General features: G+C 59.6%; 1 protein-coding gene across 1 annotated transcript; it reads left to right on the top strand.

The window, feature by feature from the left end:
• The first annotated feature begins 1,184 nt into the window (after positions 1–1,184).
• On the top strand, positions 1,185–13,600 carry OTP (orthopedia homeobox). The gene is made up of 3 exons (XM_058656333.1): positions 1,185–1,281; positions 8,176–8,585; positions 12,779–13,600. The coding sequence occupies exons 2-3, from the start codon at positions 8,178–8,180 to the stop codon at positions 13,307–13,309; spliced, it is 939 nt and encodes a 312-aa protein (XP_058512316.1). The 5' UTR covers positions 1,185–1,281; positions 8,176–8,177; the 3' UTR covers positions 13,310–13,600.
• The last annotated feature ends 619 nt before the right edge of the window (positions 13,601–14,219 follow it).

The raw sequence follows: 14,219 nt of genomic DNA, 5'->3' as shown, positions 1-14,219 counted from the left end.
AGTGGAACACCCTGGCCCCATCAGCCACGGGAGCCTTGGCGTGGGAGCCGTGGGAGCCTTGGCGTGGGAGCCTTGGGAGCCATGGGAGCCTTGGGAGCACACTGCCTCTGCTCTGTGAGAGCCAGGCAGGCGCTGCGGTGTGGGATGTGCTAGGGACGGCAGAGCCCTCCTGCCCTGCCCTCCTCCCAGGGAAATCCATGTCCTTGTCCGTGGTCAACTTGGAGCCCTCTGGGAGCTGAGTGTGTGGGTTGGGGGGACTAGCCGGCTTGGCCCTGCACACAGCCAACTCTTCCCCATCCCAGGGATCAGATCATGGGAAGGCGTCCAGGCCTGGAAAGTGGGAAATGCCCTGGGGAGTGAAGGAGAGAATTAGCTTAAGCTCTGGATTTGGGGGCTTTAATGGGCTTAAGGCAGTCCCCGTGGTCCTGGTATGATTGTGCACAGCGGGCCTCCTCACACAGCCTGAGGCAGCAGACCGGCAGACACCTGTTAGATGCAAGCACTTCCCACCCTGCCCTTCCTGGCTTCGCGCCTCTCCCCTGGGTGCAGCCTGACCTGTGCCGGTCCAGGAGAGTAACAACCTCAGGCTTTACCCAGAAACTGCTCTTGCATGGCATCACAGAGCGTGCTGGGTGCCCAGACCCCCACAGTGGTTTGCATGTACTTAGATTTTATTGGGGAGGGAGTGCATGCCTTCCTGGGGTCTCTCACACAGTGCGACCCCTCCTCCCACACACACTGGATTCTGTGAGGCTGCTAGGACAGCAGGGCTCTGTGCTGACCTGCTGGCGGGGGCCACAGGCACAGGGCGTGGCCCTGGCCACCTGTCTCTCCTTGCACCCTCTTGATTCCCACCACCCAGGAAAATGAACCCACTGCTGCCCTCCCTTCCAGCAGAGCGGGTCGAGGGTGAGGCAGGGCTCCGTGCGCAGGAGGGGGCAGGGCACCTCCACCTCCCACAGGGTGCACGCCCCCATCCTCCATCGCCTTGTGCACAGGACCGGACCCCGTCCTCGCCCTGCCGAGCCCCTTCCCTACCAGGGAGACCGGACCAAAAGGCTGTGCCTGCCCACACCCCTCCCAGCGGGCACAGCTTAGCCAAGCAAAAGGTCGCGACGACGCCTTAGGAATAATACCTTTGAGGCCTTAAAAAAAAGGTATTACACCTGAGTTGTTGCTTTTCCAGGACTTGAGTAAAGTTCGGAGGATGACGTGCAGAGACGGCGACCCCCAGGCTCTCCCACGCGCGATCCTGGCCGGCTGTGAAGACGCAGGTGTGGGGTAGGTAGCGCGGCCTCAGCGCCTCGGCTGGCTGCGCCCGGGACGCCCGCCTCGCCGGAGGCCCCCGGGAAGCCGGACAGCGCGCCCAGCCCGGAGGCCGCCTCTCCGGGTGCGCCCCGCCTGGCTGGACCGGGCCGGGCCGGGCGGGCTGCGGGGAGCAGGGCCGCGGCGCCGCACCCTCCACCAAGCCTCATTACCACCTCTTAATGAGACCCCTTTACTCCGTGACGTGCAACCGCTCCGTCTCATTAAGGAAATCGCTCTTCAATGCTGATTATTTTATTTGCAGCCATAATTATATTTCTTTCGGCTAAATCACGGTTTAATCGAGCCCACATGGAGGGCAGCAGCACTAATTACGGCGGGGGATGCGGCGGCGGCGGGCGCGGCCGTGGGCGCGGGGCGGGGAGGGGCGCGCGGGCGGGGCCCGGGCTCAAACACAACAACTTATTACTTCTAATTCCCCAACTGTCACCAAATCACCTGCACGAAACAAGAATCTAATTTGCTAAGCTGGCATGACTGCAGATGGAAGATCGATCCCCGCGCCGATTTCTCTAATTGAGCGGATTCAGACGCCGGGGTAGCACCCGGACCGGGCCGGGGTGGGGCCCGGGGACCCGGGGGGCCCGGGGAGCGGAGAGAGGGGACCGGGAGGGACAGGAGGGGGAACAGGGGCCGGGGAGGGAGGACAGGAAGAGACAGGATGGGAAGAGAAAGGACTGGAGGGGTAAGAGGGAGGATGAGGGGGAAGTGGAGGAGACGTGAGGGAGTTGAGAGGAGACGGTGGGCGCGGAGAGAGGGAGAGGAGAAGAGGTGAGGCGGGCCAGGGAGCCCCCAGCTGGGGTTCCGCGCCCCGAGACCCTCCCGGCCTGCGCGGCCCAGGGAGCCCCCAGCTGGGGTTCCGCGCCCCAGAGGAAAGGGGCCTGCCGCTGCTAGGAGCCAGCTTGCGGAATTACATTTGTTTTTCTTGTGATTTTATTAAAAGTCACTCCTCATCGCCAGAATGCGTGAAAATATCTACTTTCCACTCAGATACACCGCATTAACTTGTTGGAGGCGAATTTGTTTGTTTGTCTATTTTATTTATTTGCTAGATAAGATTGATGCAGTCTTATTAGCGCTCTATCTAGTTCTAGGCAGAGATAAGGGCGGGATGCTTTTCTCTTTATTCCAATTACTAGCCGTGTCACCTAACTGGATAACTGATCTATGATTATTTATCCTGAGTAAATAGAAATCAGAAAAGCAACGATCTTGACGCACGTGAACAACACCTCCGTGTCGCTCAGGGTGTTCCGGGCGGCTAATTGAGGCCCTTGAGATGGCGGGATAAAGGGCAAATGGCCAGCAGGACGCGTGGTGCCAGGCGGGACGCGGGGCTTCGTGTGCGGGCTGCGGCGGCGAGGGGAGCGGGCCGCCGTGGTCGGAAGATGGGAGGAGGAGGCGGCCGGGGCCCGCGCACGCACAGCCCCACCAGTGGGCCGCGGGGCTGTGGCTTGCACCTTGCACGGTGGAGCAGGCGTGCGGGGTGCTGCGGCCACGAGGGGAGCGGGCCGGGCACGCACTGCCCACCCCAGCTCACGCGCCCAGCGCATCCGGCCCTGCTCCCGCGCCTGGAATCCACAAAAGCCTGCAGCCTGGGTTCTGGTCTGGCTCGGAGGCCTGGTCCCTGTGGGCAGCGTTCCCCGCCTCTGGTTCGGGCGGCACTTCACATCCGGGTTGGGAGGCGGCCCGGAGTCCCTGCGCTCCGGGTGGTGAGGCCTGGAGGGGCCGAGGCACCCTCGGGCTGGGCCCGCAGCAAGGCTGCACTGCCCAGGGAGGCTCTCCGCGCTCCCCGTGAGCCGAAGGCACCTTCGCAGCGAGCGGGCAGGGGTCTCGGCCGAACCCCCCATCTCGCAGCTCCAGTTCCCTTCCTGGGAACTTCCTGCGACTCCGCCGCAGATCGCCCTGCTCCCATCACCAGCGGCAAATCCCACTTCCAGGCCTTGCAGCTGCGGGGCGGGCAGTGAACGGAGCCCTGGCCCCTACCCGCACTGACGCCCACTCATGCCCCTTTGTCCGGCGCCGAGGAGGGCCCGAGGAAGAGGACGCGGCCCGCACTGCGTGGGTTACTGCGTGTCTGGGAAAATAAACGACAGTGAGCAAGGCGCCTGATCGGTTCTCTGTTAGCAAATAATGCCCAAAAGCGTGGCTGTAATCTAGCACAAATTAAAATTGATTCTTTTCATCAGGTATGAAAATACGAAAAATGAGGTCGTTGGCGGTTGCGGGGGCGGGGGGACCACGGTTCCGATGCAGCCTGGGGTTGCAGGGCAGGAACGGCCTGTGCTCTTTGGCCCCAGTGGAGGGCTGCGTCGGGGCGGGTCCTGCGGCCGAGGCTGCGCTCAGCTCCTGGCCTACGATTTGGTCCCCGCAGGGAGCGCAGCGCCACAGGAATGAGAACCAGGACCCCCGTAGCTCGGGGGAAGGCCCCCCGCTGTGGCCGGAGCCCCCCGCCAGGGGCGCGGCACCCGAGGGAGCGCCGCTCCACCCATTCCGGAATCGACCACCTGGACTGTGTGTTTTGTTTGTCCGACCGAGGCCGGTGGGCGCGGCGGGCGGAGCTCCCTGGCCGGGCTGGGCGCGCGGGCGGGGGCAGTGCCGTGCGGTCCGGCCCGGCCACGCTCTTTGTGCTTGGTTAAAAGGAGGGAAGAGGAGAGAGGAAGGGAAGAAAAAAAAGAAAGAAATGATTTCCCTGTGCATAGCCCCTTGGCAGGCTCTTGTACAAAATTCAATCTCTATTTTTTATGAGAAGTAAACTGTCTAAATAAATTTTATTAGGGGCAACCAATATATTTTCTGGTCGTTCCCTTTGTTCCACTTCTCCGTGTGTGTAACAATCTAAAACCTATTTATTGACGAAAAATCACTGGATCCGTCATAGAAAATCCTTTTACTTTGCTTGGAGGTGATTTCTGAAGACATTCTTGTCATCACGAAGATTTGGGGCCGCGGCGCTGAGGCCTCGCCTTGTTAGGGACGGGGCTGCGGCGATCAGGTGGGAAATGCCGCCAATTACCCGCAGCAATGGGCCTGACCGGCACTTCCCAGGCTGCCCGGACCGCGGGCCCCGCCGCGTCCCACCCACGCACACACACTTCCCCTTCCCTTTCCGCCTCCCTGTCCCCCCTCCGCTGGCGGAGACGTCGGGGCCCTGAAGTCTTGGAAGAAATGATTTAGTTTGTTTATACTGCTATAAAAATCAAGACCAATAGAAAAGTCATAAAACGAAGCGGGCCATCAATCACGCCGCGACGCGGCTCCCTGGCAGCGCTAACAGAGATGGATAATCCGCGGGTGCGTCCCATTGTCATGACTCTGATGTGTCTTCGCATTAACTAGTACACATTTATTTATCGACCTGAAACGCACAACAAAGCAGGCCCCGGGAGCGCGCGGAGCAAGCAAGGCTGGCACGCACGAGCACCGTGGCCTGCACCCTGCCCCACCTCGGACCTGGCCGTGGCCTCTTTTGGTAGTGCAGGCCCCTCGGCGGCAGTCCAGCCCGCTGGTCCTGGCCATCCCCGGGGTGCAGGAGGCACGCAGGTCTCCTCCCTCGACTCTGGTCTCGGCCCGCTTGCTGGTCGCGAGCCCCTCCCGTTCCCCGGACAGGGACTGCCACGTGCGTGCCCCGCCTGGCCCGACTGCCCGGCTCCCTGGGTTAGGGCTTTGGGGGCGGTGCAGGCGCAGAGAGCTGTCACCGAGCAGGCGCCGGCTGCTCGAGGCCTCCGAATTCCCCCAGGTCAAGCCTTCCCCCTTGGGAACCCGGGGTTCGGCCAACCAACTTGCCGCTCCCAGACGCTGAGGCCACCCAGGCTCTGGCCAAGGCGGGATCCGCGGGGCTGGAGCCGCACAGGCCGCGGCGGCCGAGGCAGCCCTGCCAGACCCGGGGCTGGCGGGAAGCAGTGTCTGCAGCTGGCGCGGGGCTGGTGCCGACGCCCGGCGCCCGCACGTGTGTGTGCACGCGCGCACATGTATGCGCCCGTGGGGAGTTCGCCCGGAGCCTCCTTTGTCTGCGCGCTCCGTCCCGGTCTTTCTCCCTGACACACGCGCGCACCCGACTCCCCTCGCATCTGCTCTCAGGCTGCGTTTCCAGTGTTTTGTGTAAGTCAATTGGACGGCGAACAAAAAAAAGCCATTTGCTCGGTATTATTTAAAAGCGACTTGAGAGGGCCACCCTTTTGTGGAAGCTTTATTTGCACTAAATGAATAATCTTAATTGCATCACTCTCGAATTAAAAATCAATGTTAATCAAGTCGGGAGTGGTAAACCAGTTTTCATTGTGCCTGCGTGGAGGGCATTTTTCTTGCGTCGCAAATAAAAAATCCAAGTCAAATAACTTTCAGGGAGGGGCTTTAGGCCCGCGCTGCAAACACGACTGAAACGGATTGCTTACGGGGAGGTCAGAAATGGCACCGAATTTTGCACTTAATTTCCTCAGTTATCATTTACAATAAGAACGCCCGGGCCTGACAGCCAAGTCTAAACAGTAGTAAATTAGTACAAATTTATACTGATTTTACTCTAATAATCGTAATAAAAGCTTATAGATTTGGCACTAATTACATAAATGCCTAATGATCTTGAAAATTACTCTGGTTAGAAATATATTACTAATCTAAACTTTGTTGTTGGCTGGCTCTGAAAAATCAGAGCGTTAGCGACGGTTCGCTTCACTTGTGCAAAGCACTCTTAAATTGTTCAAGTAGTTTAACATATTCAGGAGGAAAATACGGAGCATTGAACTTTATTTACAACCCGGCGTGCAGTGGGGAGCCGAACTGAGCTTAGAAACTTTGGCCAAGTGAGCAGCTGGCTAGGGAGCCGGGATATACCAGCGTGAGGTGCGCCAGGGAACGGACCGGGAGGGAACCCGCAGGAAGGGCGCAGCGTGCCTGCGACTCAAGAGGCCAAAAACGGACCCGGGGCGCCTGGAGGCTGGCCAGGAGCAGCCCCCACCCCTGCCGGGCGCAGGCTTACTGAGCTGCGGGTAGAGTCTGGAGGCGGGTAGAGTCTGGAGGCCTGGGAGCGCCCAGGGCACCCTGGGCCGGGCCCAGCAGGGACCGGTGTCTCCCGGAGCGAGCGCTCGGGCGAGGGCGAGTCTCCATTCTCGCGAGGAGGATGCCCGGCTCTGGTCCTTGCCCTGTCTCCGTCCCAGGAAGGACCCCCTCCCCGCCCAGTCACTGAGTCGCGCCCTCGGGGCGGGGCAGGGCAACCTGCGGGGCAGGAAAACCAGGCCTGTACCACCTGACAGGGGCGCATCTCTGGCCAAGCCGGGCCGGGCCGTGGGGGCCGCTGCCACCCAAGCCACAGCTCGGGGCTGGAGCTGCCAGGGCTGCGGCCGCCTCCTCCTCCTCCTCCGGCGCGGGCGGGCGGGCGGGCGGGCGGAGCGGGGGCCGCGGCGGGCGCTGACATTTGCAGGCTGCCCTCCTGATTGGTCCCCTCGCCAAGCTGCTCACGGGTTCATTCAACTGTTAAGCACCTCCCCGTCTCTCTAAAGGACATTATAATGCAAGAAGCCCCCTTTTTAACCACAAACCGAATTTTCTTTCATTTAGGTGATCTATATATATCTATATCGTATAGCTTATAGCTTATATCTATTTTAAATAACTTAAAGCCGCTAAAATTTGGGGGGGAACAGCTTTCGCCCTGGAGCGGTGCGAGATGCTTTCTCACGCCGACCTTCTGGATGCCAGGCTAGGTGAGTGCGCGCCTCGCCCGGACGGCCAGCAGAAGCCGGCGCAGGAAATTGTCAATTTGTTCCTTATTTTACCTTAATGCGCCCTAAATGGACTAATTTCTTTAAAAGTAATTGTGCTGCATTAAAGTTTAATTTGATTTAACATCGTCTTTTAAAAAAAATCTATGGAATATGTAGATCCAAAGAAGGAGCTAGGCGCACTGTTCTTTTTTGTTTTTCTTGTTTTCCGTCTTCCCCCTCCCCTTGGTTTATTTATTTATTTTTTTGAAAGAGGATCTGCCGCGGAGTAATTTGTTTGGAAGTGTTGCTCTGTCTGTTTCCTGTTTTCATTGGGGTGCCTTTCCCCTCTCCCCTTTTCCTGCCTCACCACCGCTCTCCCCCTCCTCTGCCTCTTCCGAATGTGACTGATTTTGTTTGAAAACAAGAACCCAGCTCCAAGGAGAAGCCCGGGCCCGAGTGCACCTGCTCCCGAGTGCACCTGCTGAGCGGGGCTTCCCAGCCTCTGCGAGGGCCTGGCGTCGCCCATGGCGGGGAGGGACCCTGCGGAAGGAAAAGCCGAATTCTCTCCAGTCCGATTGCCGGTGGTGTCCCGGCCCTTTCCCCTGTGCTGTCTGTGGGTCGCCGGCCGCCGGGTTTCTGACGGGGGAACCTTCCGTGATGGATGGGACGCCATTTTGCAGATTCTCTGGTTTGAGGGGGAGGTGGCGCTGGTTCGGGTGGACTTAGGGGGTGGGAGAACTGGAGCTTTATTCCTCTCCCGGGGCGAGCGGGCCGTCGGCAGCCTCCGCAGGTGCGACCCGGGCCCAGCAGTGGTTTGGTTTTCAGGCTTCCCTCCCCGCCCTGGGTCCGCACACCTGGGGCGCAGGGGAGACGGTTTTGAGAGGAACTGGAGACGGGCTTTATGGTCGGGCTCTGGTGGGTTGTTTCTTTACCGCGAGTGAAGAGTGAGCGACACTTAAGCGGGTAGCGCGGAGGATCGCTGCGCACCAGGGTGCCCAGGGCCGCGCGTCCTGCCCACCTGGCTGTCTCAGCCCTGCGGCCACGGGCCCAGCACAGTGGACACGGAGGGGTCCCAGGAACAGGCCGACGCAAGCCCGGCCCCCGCACCTCCAGGAAAGTGGTGACCACCCTCCGCTTGCCTCCGTAGGTATGAAAGATGCCGCCGAGCTGCTGGGCCACCGGGAGGCGGTGAAGTGCAGGCTGGGCGTGGGGGGCTCCGACCCAGGGGGCCACCCGGGAGACCTGGCGCCCAGCTCCGACCCGGTCGAGGGAGCCACCCTACTGCCCGGGGAGGACATCGCCACAGTGGGTTCTGCCCCGGCCTCGCTGGCCGTGAGCGCCAAAGACCCGGACAAGCAGCCGGGGCCCCAGGGCGGCCCGAACCCCAACCAAGCCGGCCAGCAGCAGGGCCAACAGAAGCAGAAGCGACACCGGACGCGCTTCACCCCCGCGCAGCTCAACGAGCTGGAGAGGAGCTTTGCCAAAACGCACTACCCAGACATCTTCATGCGGGAGGAGCTGGCGCTGCGTATCGGGCTGACCGAGTCCAGAGTGCAGGTGCGCAGGGCGCGGGGCCGGGAGGGGCGCGAGGGGCGCAGGGGTGCGAGGGCCGAGGCGGGCTGGGACCGCGGCATCCCCGCCTGCGGCCTCCTGGCCCGCGCGGGTCCCATTAGCCCCCTTTTCCGCCTCCAGCGTGGCTAAGTGCTCCTCGGAGCTCCTCGGCCTTAGCCCGCCGACAAGCACTCCCGCAGCCTGGGCAGTCTGTGTTCAGTGTTGGGCAGAAGGGAGACGAGGCTGCGGCAGTGGGCGCCTTTTCCTGGCTTTCTCGCTGATCTTCGCGCCCCACGAGGCGCAGGGCGCGGCCTGTGGGAGCCAGCCTGCTCTTTACGCGCCGGTGTTAAATGAAGATTTCCCTAAAGAAACGGGTTAGGGTGAGGTGCAGTGTCGTAGCTTCTCGGCCCTCCACGTCGTGGGAGGAACAGAACCCAGAAAGCGTGCGGGTGACCCCTCGGAAAGCCCCGGACCCCTGGTCTGCCGGCCCAGGCGCCCCAGGGGAGTGGCCGGAGGGGTCGCGAGCTGTCCAGGGTGCTGAGCGCTCCTGGGCCTTCTAGCGCGCTGGTGGTTCTCTGCCTTCTCGGCTCCACTTGCCCTCGGTCTCAGCGTGTTCATAATGCCAGTGCCGGACACGTCTTTTTCCATTCGGCATTTTAGTAGCAATCGAAACGGAAAAGGGCAAAACAAAACCCAGCGCATGAGTCCATGAGTAAATGCATGTCATCAGAGGGTTAAAATATTATTAAAATAATACCCAGGGTCTAACGTCGTGCTCAACATTTATAAATTCAGGATAAGCCCGGTGGTTGTAAAAGGGAAGGTCCGAAGCACAGGCCGCTGAAATGACACACCAAAGACTGCTGATTGTTTGTGTGCGATACAGATCTAAGTACACAGAATCCTGTGTTAGAACACCCGTGTTACATGTAGGCAGGATTTAGCATATTTGCCCTCCTCCTCTATTGAAACATGAGGTTTTGTTCCAGTCTTTACAGAATGTAGAATTTCAGCATTTCCCTAATTATAATGCCAGCTGTAAGCTCAGTCTTGTAGCTCTGAAATTAATATATTTGCTTTTTTGGGTCTCCGGAGAAATGCCATCTATTAATTTTTGTTTTGAGGAGTAAAATTCTGCATCTTAACTTAGACATATTGGTAATTAGTTTAAATTTAAATAGAACTTATGAATCACAAATAATTGTACAACGGATTTTATGAAAAAAGAGAGCGAGGTCTATTAAACTTTATTAGGTCTCCAAAAGGTTAATGCGAGTAATTCTTTTAATAGAAAAAGTTGTAAATGAAATAAAATATAAACCATGTAATAGAAAGTTATCTTCAAAAAGTACACAAAAGGATATGCAGGGAGAAAGAGACAAAGTACTTTAACTATTCTAGCAAAGATAATGGCTTGAGGCTGCTGAGAAACAATTTAATAGAATAGCAGTTTCAATATTTTTAAAAATAATGTTCCATAGTTGAAAAAGTAATCAGATCAACATAACCTTCTTAATTAACACTTCAAAATGATTAACATTATGTAATGTAATGCAAAAATAATTTATGGAAAATGTATTTACTTCCCAATTCACTGTACCATTGCTCCTTGACCAAATTCAAATTAAATCGTAATTGGTTTGTGTTTGTATACGCTGAGTACTCCATAGTTTGTTTGTAGTTAGCAGATTGCCGTCCTCCTCAGTGGGCACTGCTCTGAGAGCGCTGCCCATGGTTCATCTGCTGCACGTCCACTCAGGTCTGGACTAAGCTAGCTGCCGGACGGGAGTATGTCACAGTTCTCCGTGTTTATGAAGGCACTCTGCTCACACGGAGGCCAGTCCCATGTCTGACTGCACTTCCCTTTTCTGGCTATGTAATAAAACCATTCCTTTTATAGCATGCCATTATTAGAAACCAATTTCAGAATTATTTATAACCTGGAATGGCTTATTAAGCAGCAATGCGAGAATCATGCAAATTACGCGATCAAACGCAATATAATAAGCATAATCATTAGTCTCTAGCACGGATTAATTAACTTTCAATATTTTATTTACATAAAAACCAAATCAGTGAAATAACTTCTGCACAGTCGGGCTTGCCTTTCAATATTTTATACGAACAAAAATAATGTGCTGTAATCCCATTGACCGTGTCTCCCCCAATGGCCCTGTCACCTGCCACATCTTAATAGGGGGACAAGCTGAGAGTATTTTCTAGTTTTCTAATGGAATGAGAAATTGCATTTTCTTCCTCTCCCAGCACTATTAAAGTGTAATGAATTCGGCCCCGAGTTCACGGCTGGCTGGTCGGAATGAACCTGCGATCCACGCGCTAACACAGTTCCCCAGATTTCCGCCCAAACCTCCACATTAATCATGTGCTGGATCCCAATGAGATCTTCATAAAGCGCTTGCTTGGACGGCTGGGGGGACAGTACTGCCCCCGTGAGCCGCTCCTTCGCTTCGGAGCCATTCCAGCAGGGGCATCAAACGGGCTGTCTAATGTAAAGCGCATTAACAGTACGTCTCCATCACCGGCACGGCGGACCCCACCACCAGAGCGGGTGTGGGGGCGCAGCCCTCCGTTAGCTTCTCACTGCGGAGCAAGGCTGCCCGGCACTGGAGTTGTCATCCGCCTCCTGGGATCTCCCTCAGGTCTCCCTTATGCTCCAGTCTTCAAGTAAAAAGGTTTGCATTATAGAAAACATATGCAACAGAGCTTGGGATAGGGGCGGACGATTTTGACTTCCTCCCCCCCACCTCAGCCCCAGTTCCAATAAACCATGAAACAAACAAACAACTGCATTCAGACTGGCCTAAAACATCATTGAGCGCGAGTTCCCACAGCTGTTCGCTTCAGCCCATGCCTGAGCAGGCTCCAGGCGGTACAGGAGCCTCTCCCACGTCCGGCCCGGCTCCAGCCGCGCACGGGTCGGTAGCCCGCGCAGGCGTTCAAAACCGGTCCAGATGTGTGGGTTTTTTAAAAAGATATTTAGAAATAGCATCCAGGTGTGGCGTGGGAGGTGGGCGGCCTCGTCCAGCCCTCTTAGGGGTCTCTGGAGGAAGGCTGCCTGTATCCAGCCCCCTGCCGGGGCCCACAGCGCTCCCAGCTAGAGGCTGCGCAGGATAGGGACGAGGCCGCCGGTACCTCTGTGGGCCTTGGGGCGGCAAGTTAAACACCTGGGGACTGGCAAGGTGGGAAGGGCAGCGCGGGGAGCCCTGGCCGCGGAGCGCACGCGCTGGGGAGCGCGACCCGCATCTCCGGGCCGCAGGTGCGCAGCTCTGAGTCTACGGCCTTGAACGGGTGGGAGCCACAGACCTGTTGGGTCACTGGATGATGGTCAGACCGAGCGGGTGGCCAGAAATTCTCAGGCTGTGCCCGACCAGTGTGTCGCCACTTGGAAAGACTCGCAGGACCCTGGGGCATCACGCCCTGAAATGGTCAGACCGAGGGGGAGGACTCAGGTGACATCCCGAGGGCAGCTGCGAGCACCTTCAGCTGTGGGTCCGAGACCTTGCGTCTGCAGGGTCTTTAGACCCAGGGCCGCAGCTCAAAAAGCGAGCAGGGGGCTTGTTTTTTTTTTTTTTTTCACGAGCAGTGTATTTTATCCAAACCATTTCCGTGAGACATGCACACGCGTAGGTCTAAGCAGTCACATTTGTTTCCTAAGATGTGTGAGCCTTAAACTTGGTCAGGAGATTTGTTTTTAGTTTACAGAGGAAGGGCAGGGCTACTTGAGGGCGCAGGAGGCCTCGCGACAGGACCCTCGCCCAGTAGTTCCTGGGAGTAGAGACAAGGAGGCCCAGGGGTGGCAGGCTCAAACTCCAGCGCCCTGCTCGCTCCAGACAAAGGAACCCACAGCGCGCTCGTCCATCGGGCATCCCGGAGGCGGTGGGGGCCCGCGTCCCTCCCACGCTGGCGGGGGGGGGGGGGGAGCTCTGCCTTTGTCTCAAGGGTTCGAAGCCTGCGGAGTCGTGCACACGGCGCTCGGTTAGTGCCCGTGCAGCGTAAGCAGCGCTGCGAGGAGCACAGGTTCGTCGTGATGTGCGGCGGGGAGCCGCGCGCGCAGGGCGCCTGGGCATTGGTGCTGGCGGCGGTGGTGGGTGCCCACGCGCGTGCCGGGCATGGCCAGCGTCCCGCGCCCTGCTGACCGCGCCCCGTGTGTGTTTGTGTCCCGCCCCTGCCCGCTGCAGGTCTGGTTCCAGAACCGGCGCGCCAAGTGGAAGAAGCGCAAGAAGACGACCAACGTGTTCCGCGCTCCCGGCACGCTGCTGCCCACGCCGGGCCTGCCGCAGTTCCCCTCGGCCGCCGCCGCCGCCGCGGCCGCCATGGGCGACAGCCTGTGCTCCTTCCACGCCAACGACACGCGCTGGGCGGCGGCCGCCATGCCCGGCGTGTCGCAGCTGCCGCTGCCGCCCGCGCTCGGCCGCCAGCAGGCCATGGCGCAGTCGCTGTCCCAGTGCAGCCTGGCGGCGGGGCCGCCGCCCAACTCCATGGGGCTGTCCAACAGCCTGGCGGGCTCCAACGGCGCGGGGCTGCAGTCCCACCTCTACCAGCCCGCCTTCCCCGGCATGGTGCCCGCCTCCCTCCCCGGCCCCAGCAACGTCTCGGGCTCGCCCCAGCTCTGCAGCTCCCCGGACAGCAGCGACGTGTGGCGGGGCACGAGCATCGCCTCCCTGCGCCGCAAGGCGCTCGAGCACACAGTCTCCATGAGCTTCACCTAATGCGCCTGCGCCCCCGCCCCGCGCCCCCGCCGCCCCCCGCCCCGCCCGGCCCGCACCCCCGGCCCCGCCGCCTGCGCCCCCGCCGCCGCTGCCCGGCCCGCGGCCCCCGCCGCACGCCCCCCGCCCGCGCACCCTCGTCCTTCGCAGGAAGTCGACTCAGGACCTGAAATCCGACGCCAGCGGGGCCGCACCCAGGGCCAGAGTTCGCGAGGAGGCCGGGCGCCCGCTCCCCGCCGGCCCCAGCCCCGCTCCCTCGCGCCGCCCGGCCCGCAGCCGCCCCCGACCCCACTTGGCGGACCATGCAGGGCGCGGCGGAGCGCCGGTGCCGCCCCGGGAGGAGCGCGCCAGGCGGCGTGCGGGGAGGCCGCCCCCGCTCCGCCCCGCGCCCGCTTGTCCGGGGTCGCCCAGGCCCCTCCGCATGCGCCGGCTGAGCCCACGCCCGGGGAGAGGGCGCGCTCCCCAGAGGAACTCGTGGAATAGGATGTTTTGTGTAGATAACGCATTCTCGTCACATCCTGGTCAGTGTGTGGTATGTTCTGATTTCTGTCCGTGCTTCTTTATGAATTTGCTTTTCTTAATAAATGTTTGAGCTGACACGACAGCCTCCGCCTTCGCCTTGTCCCCACGCGTTTGTGTAAACGGGAAATAAAAACCCGTGTCCACTCGGCCCCCCGCAGGCCCCATGGACTTTTGGGGCAGGCCGGAGCTCCCGAGCCCAAGGTAGTCTGCTTGGCGGTGGTGCGTGGCCGGTGGCGGGAGGGACCGGAGCCCCGCGCGCACCTGGGGCGCGCCGCCCACGGAGCGGACCCCGGCGTCCTCGGCCCCTCAAGGGGGCTGCGTGCTGCCTGAGGTGGTGGTCGTGCGGACGCCCCCCGCCCGGGGCACTGTTTCCTGTTTCCTGTGGCCAGCG

The sequence above is a fragment of the Ochotona princeps genome, chromosome 28 (assembly GCF_030435755.1).
Source record: "Ochotona princeps isolate mOchPri1 chromosome 28, mOchPri1.hap1, whole genome shotgun sequence".
In the NCBI taxonomy this organism is placed as follows: domain Eukaryota; kingdom Metazoa; phylum Chordata; class Mammalia; order Lagomorpha; family Ochotonidae; genus Ochotona; species Ochotona princeps.
This window is presented reverse-complemented; position numbering and strand designations above follow the sequence as displayed.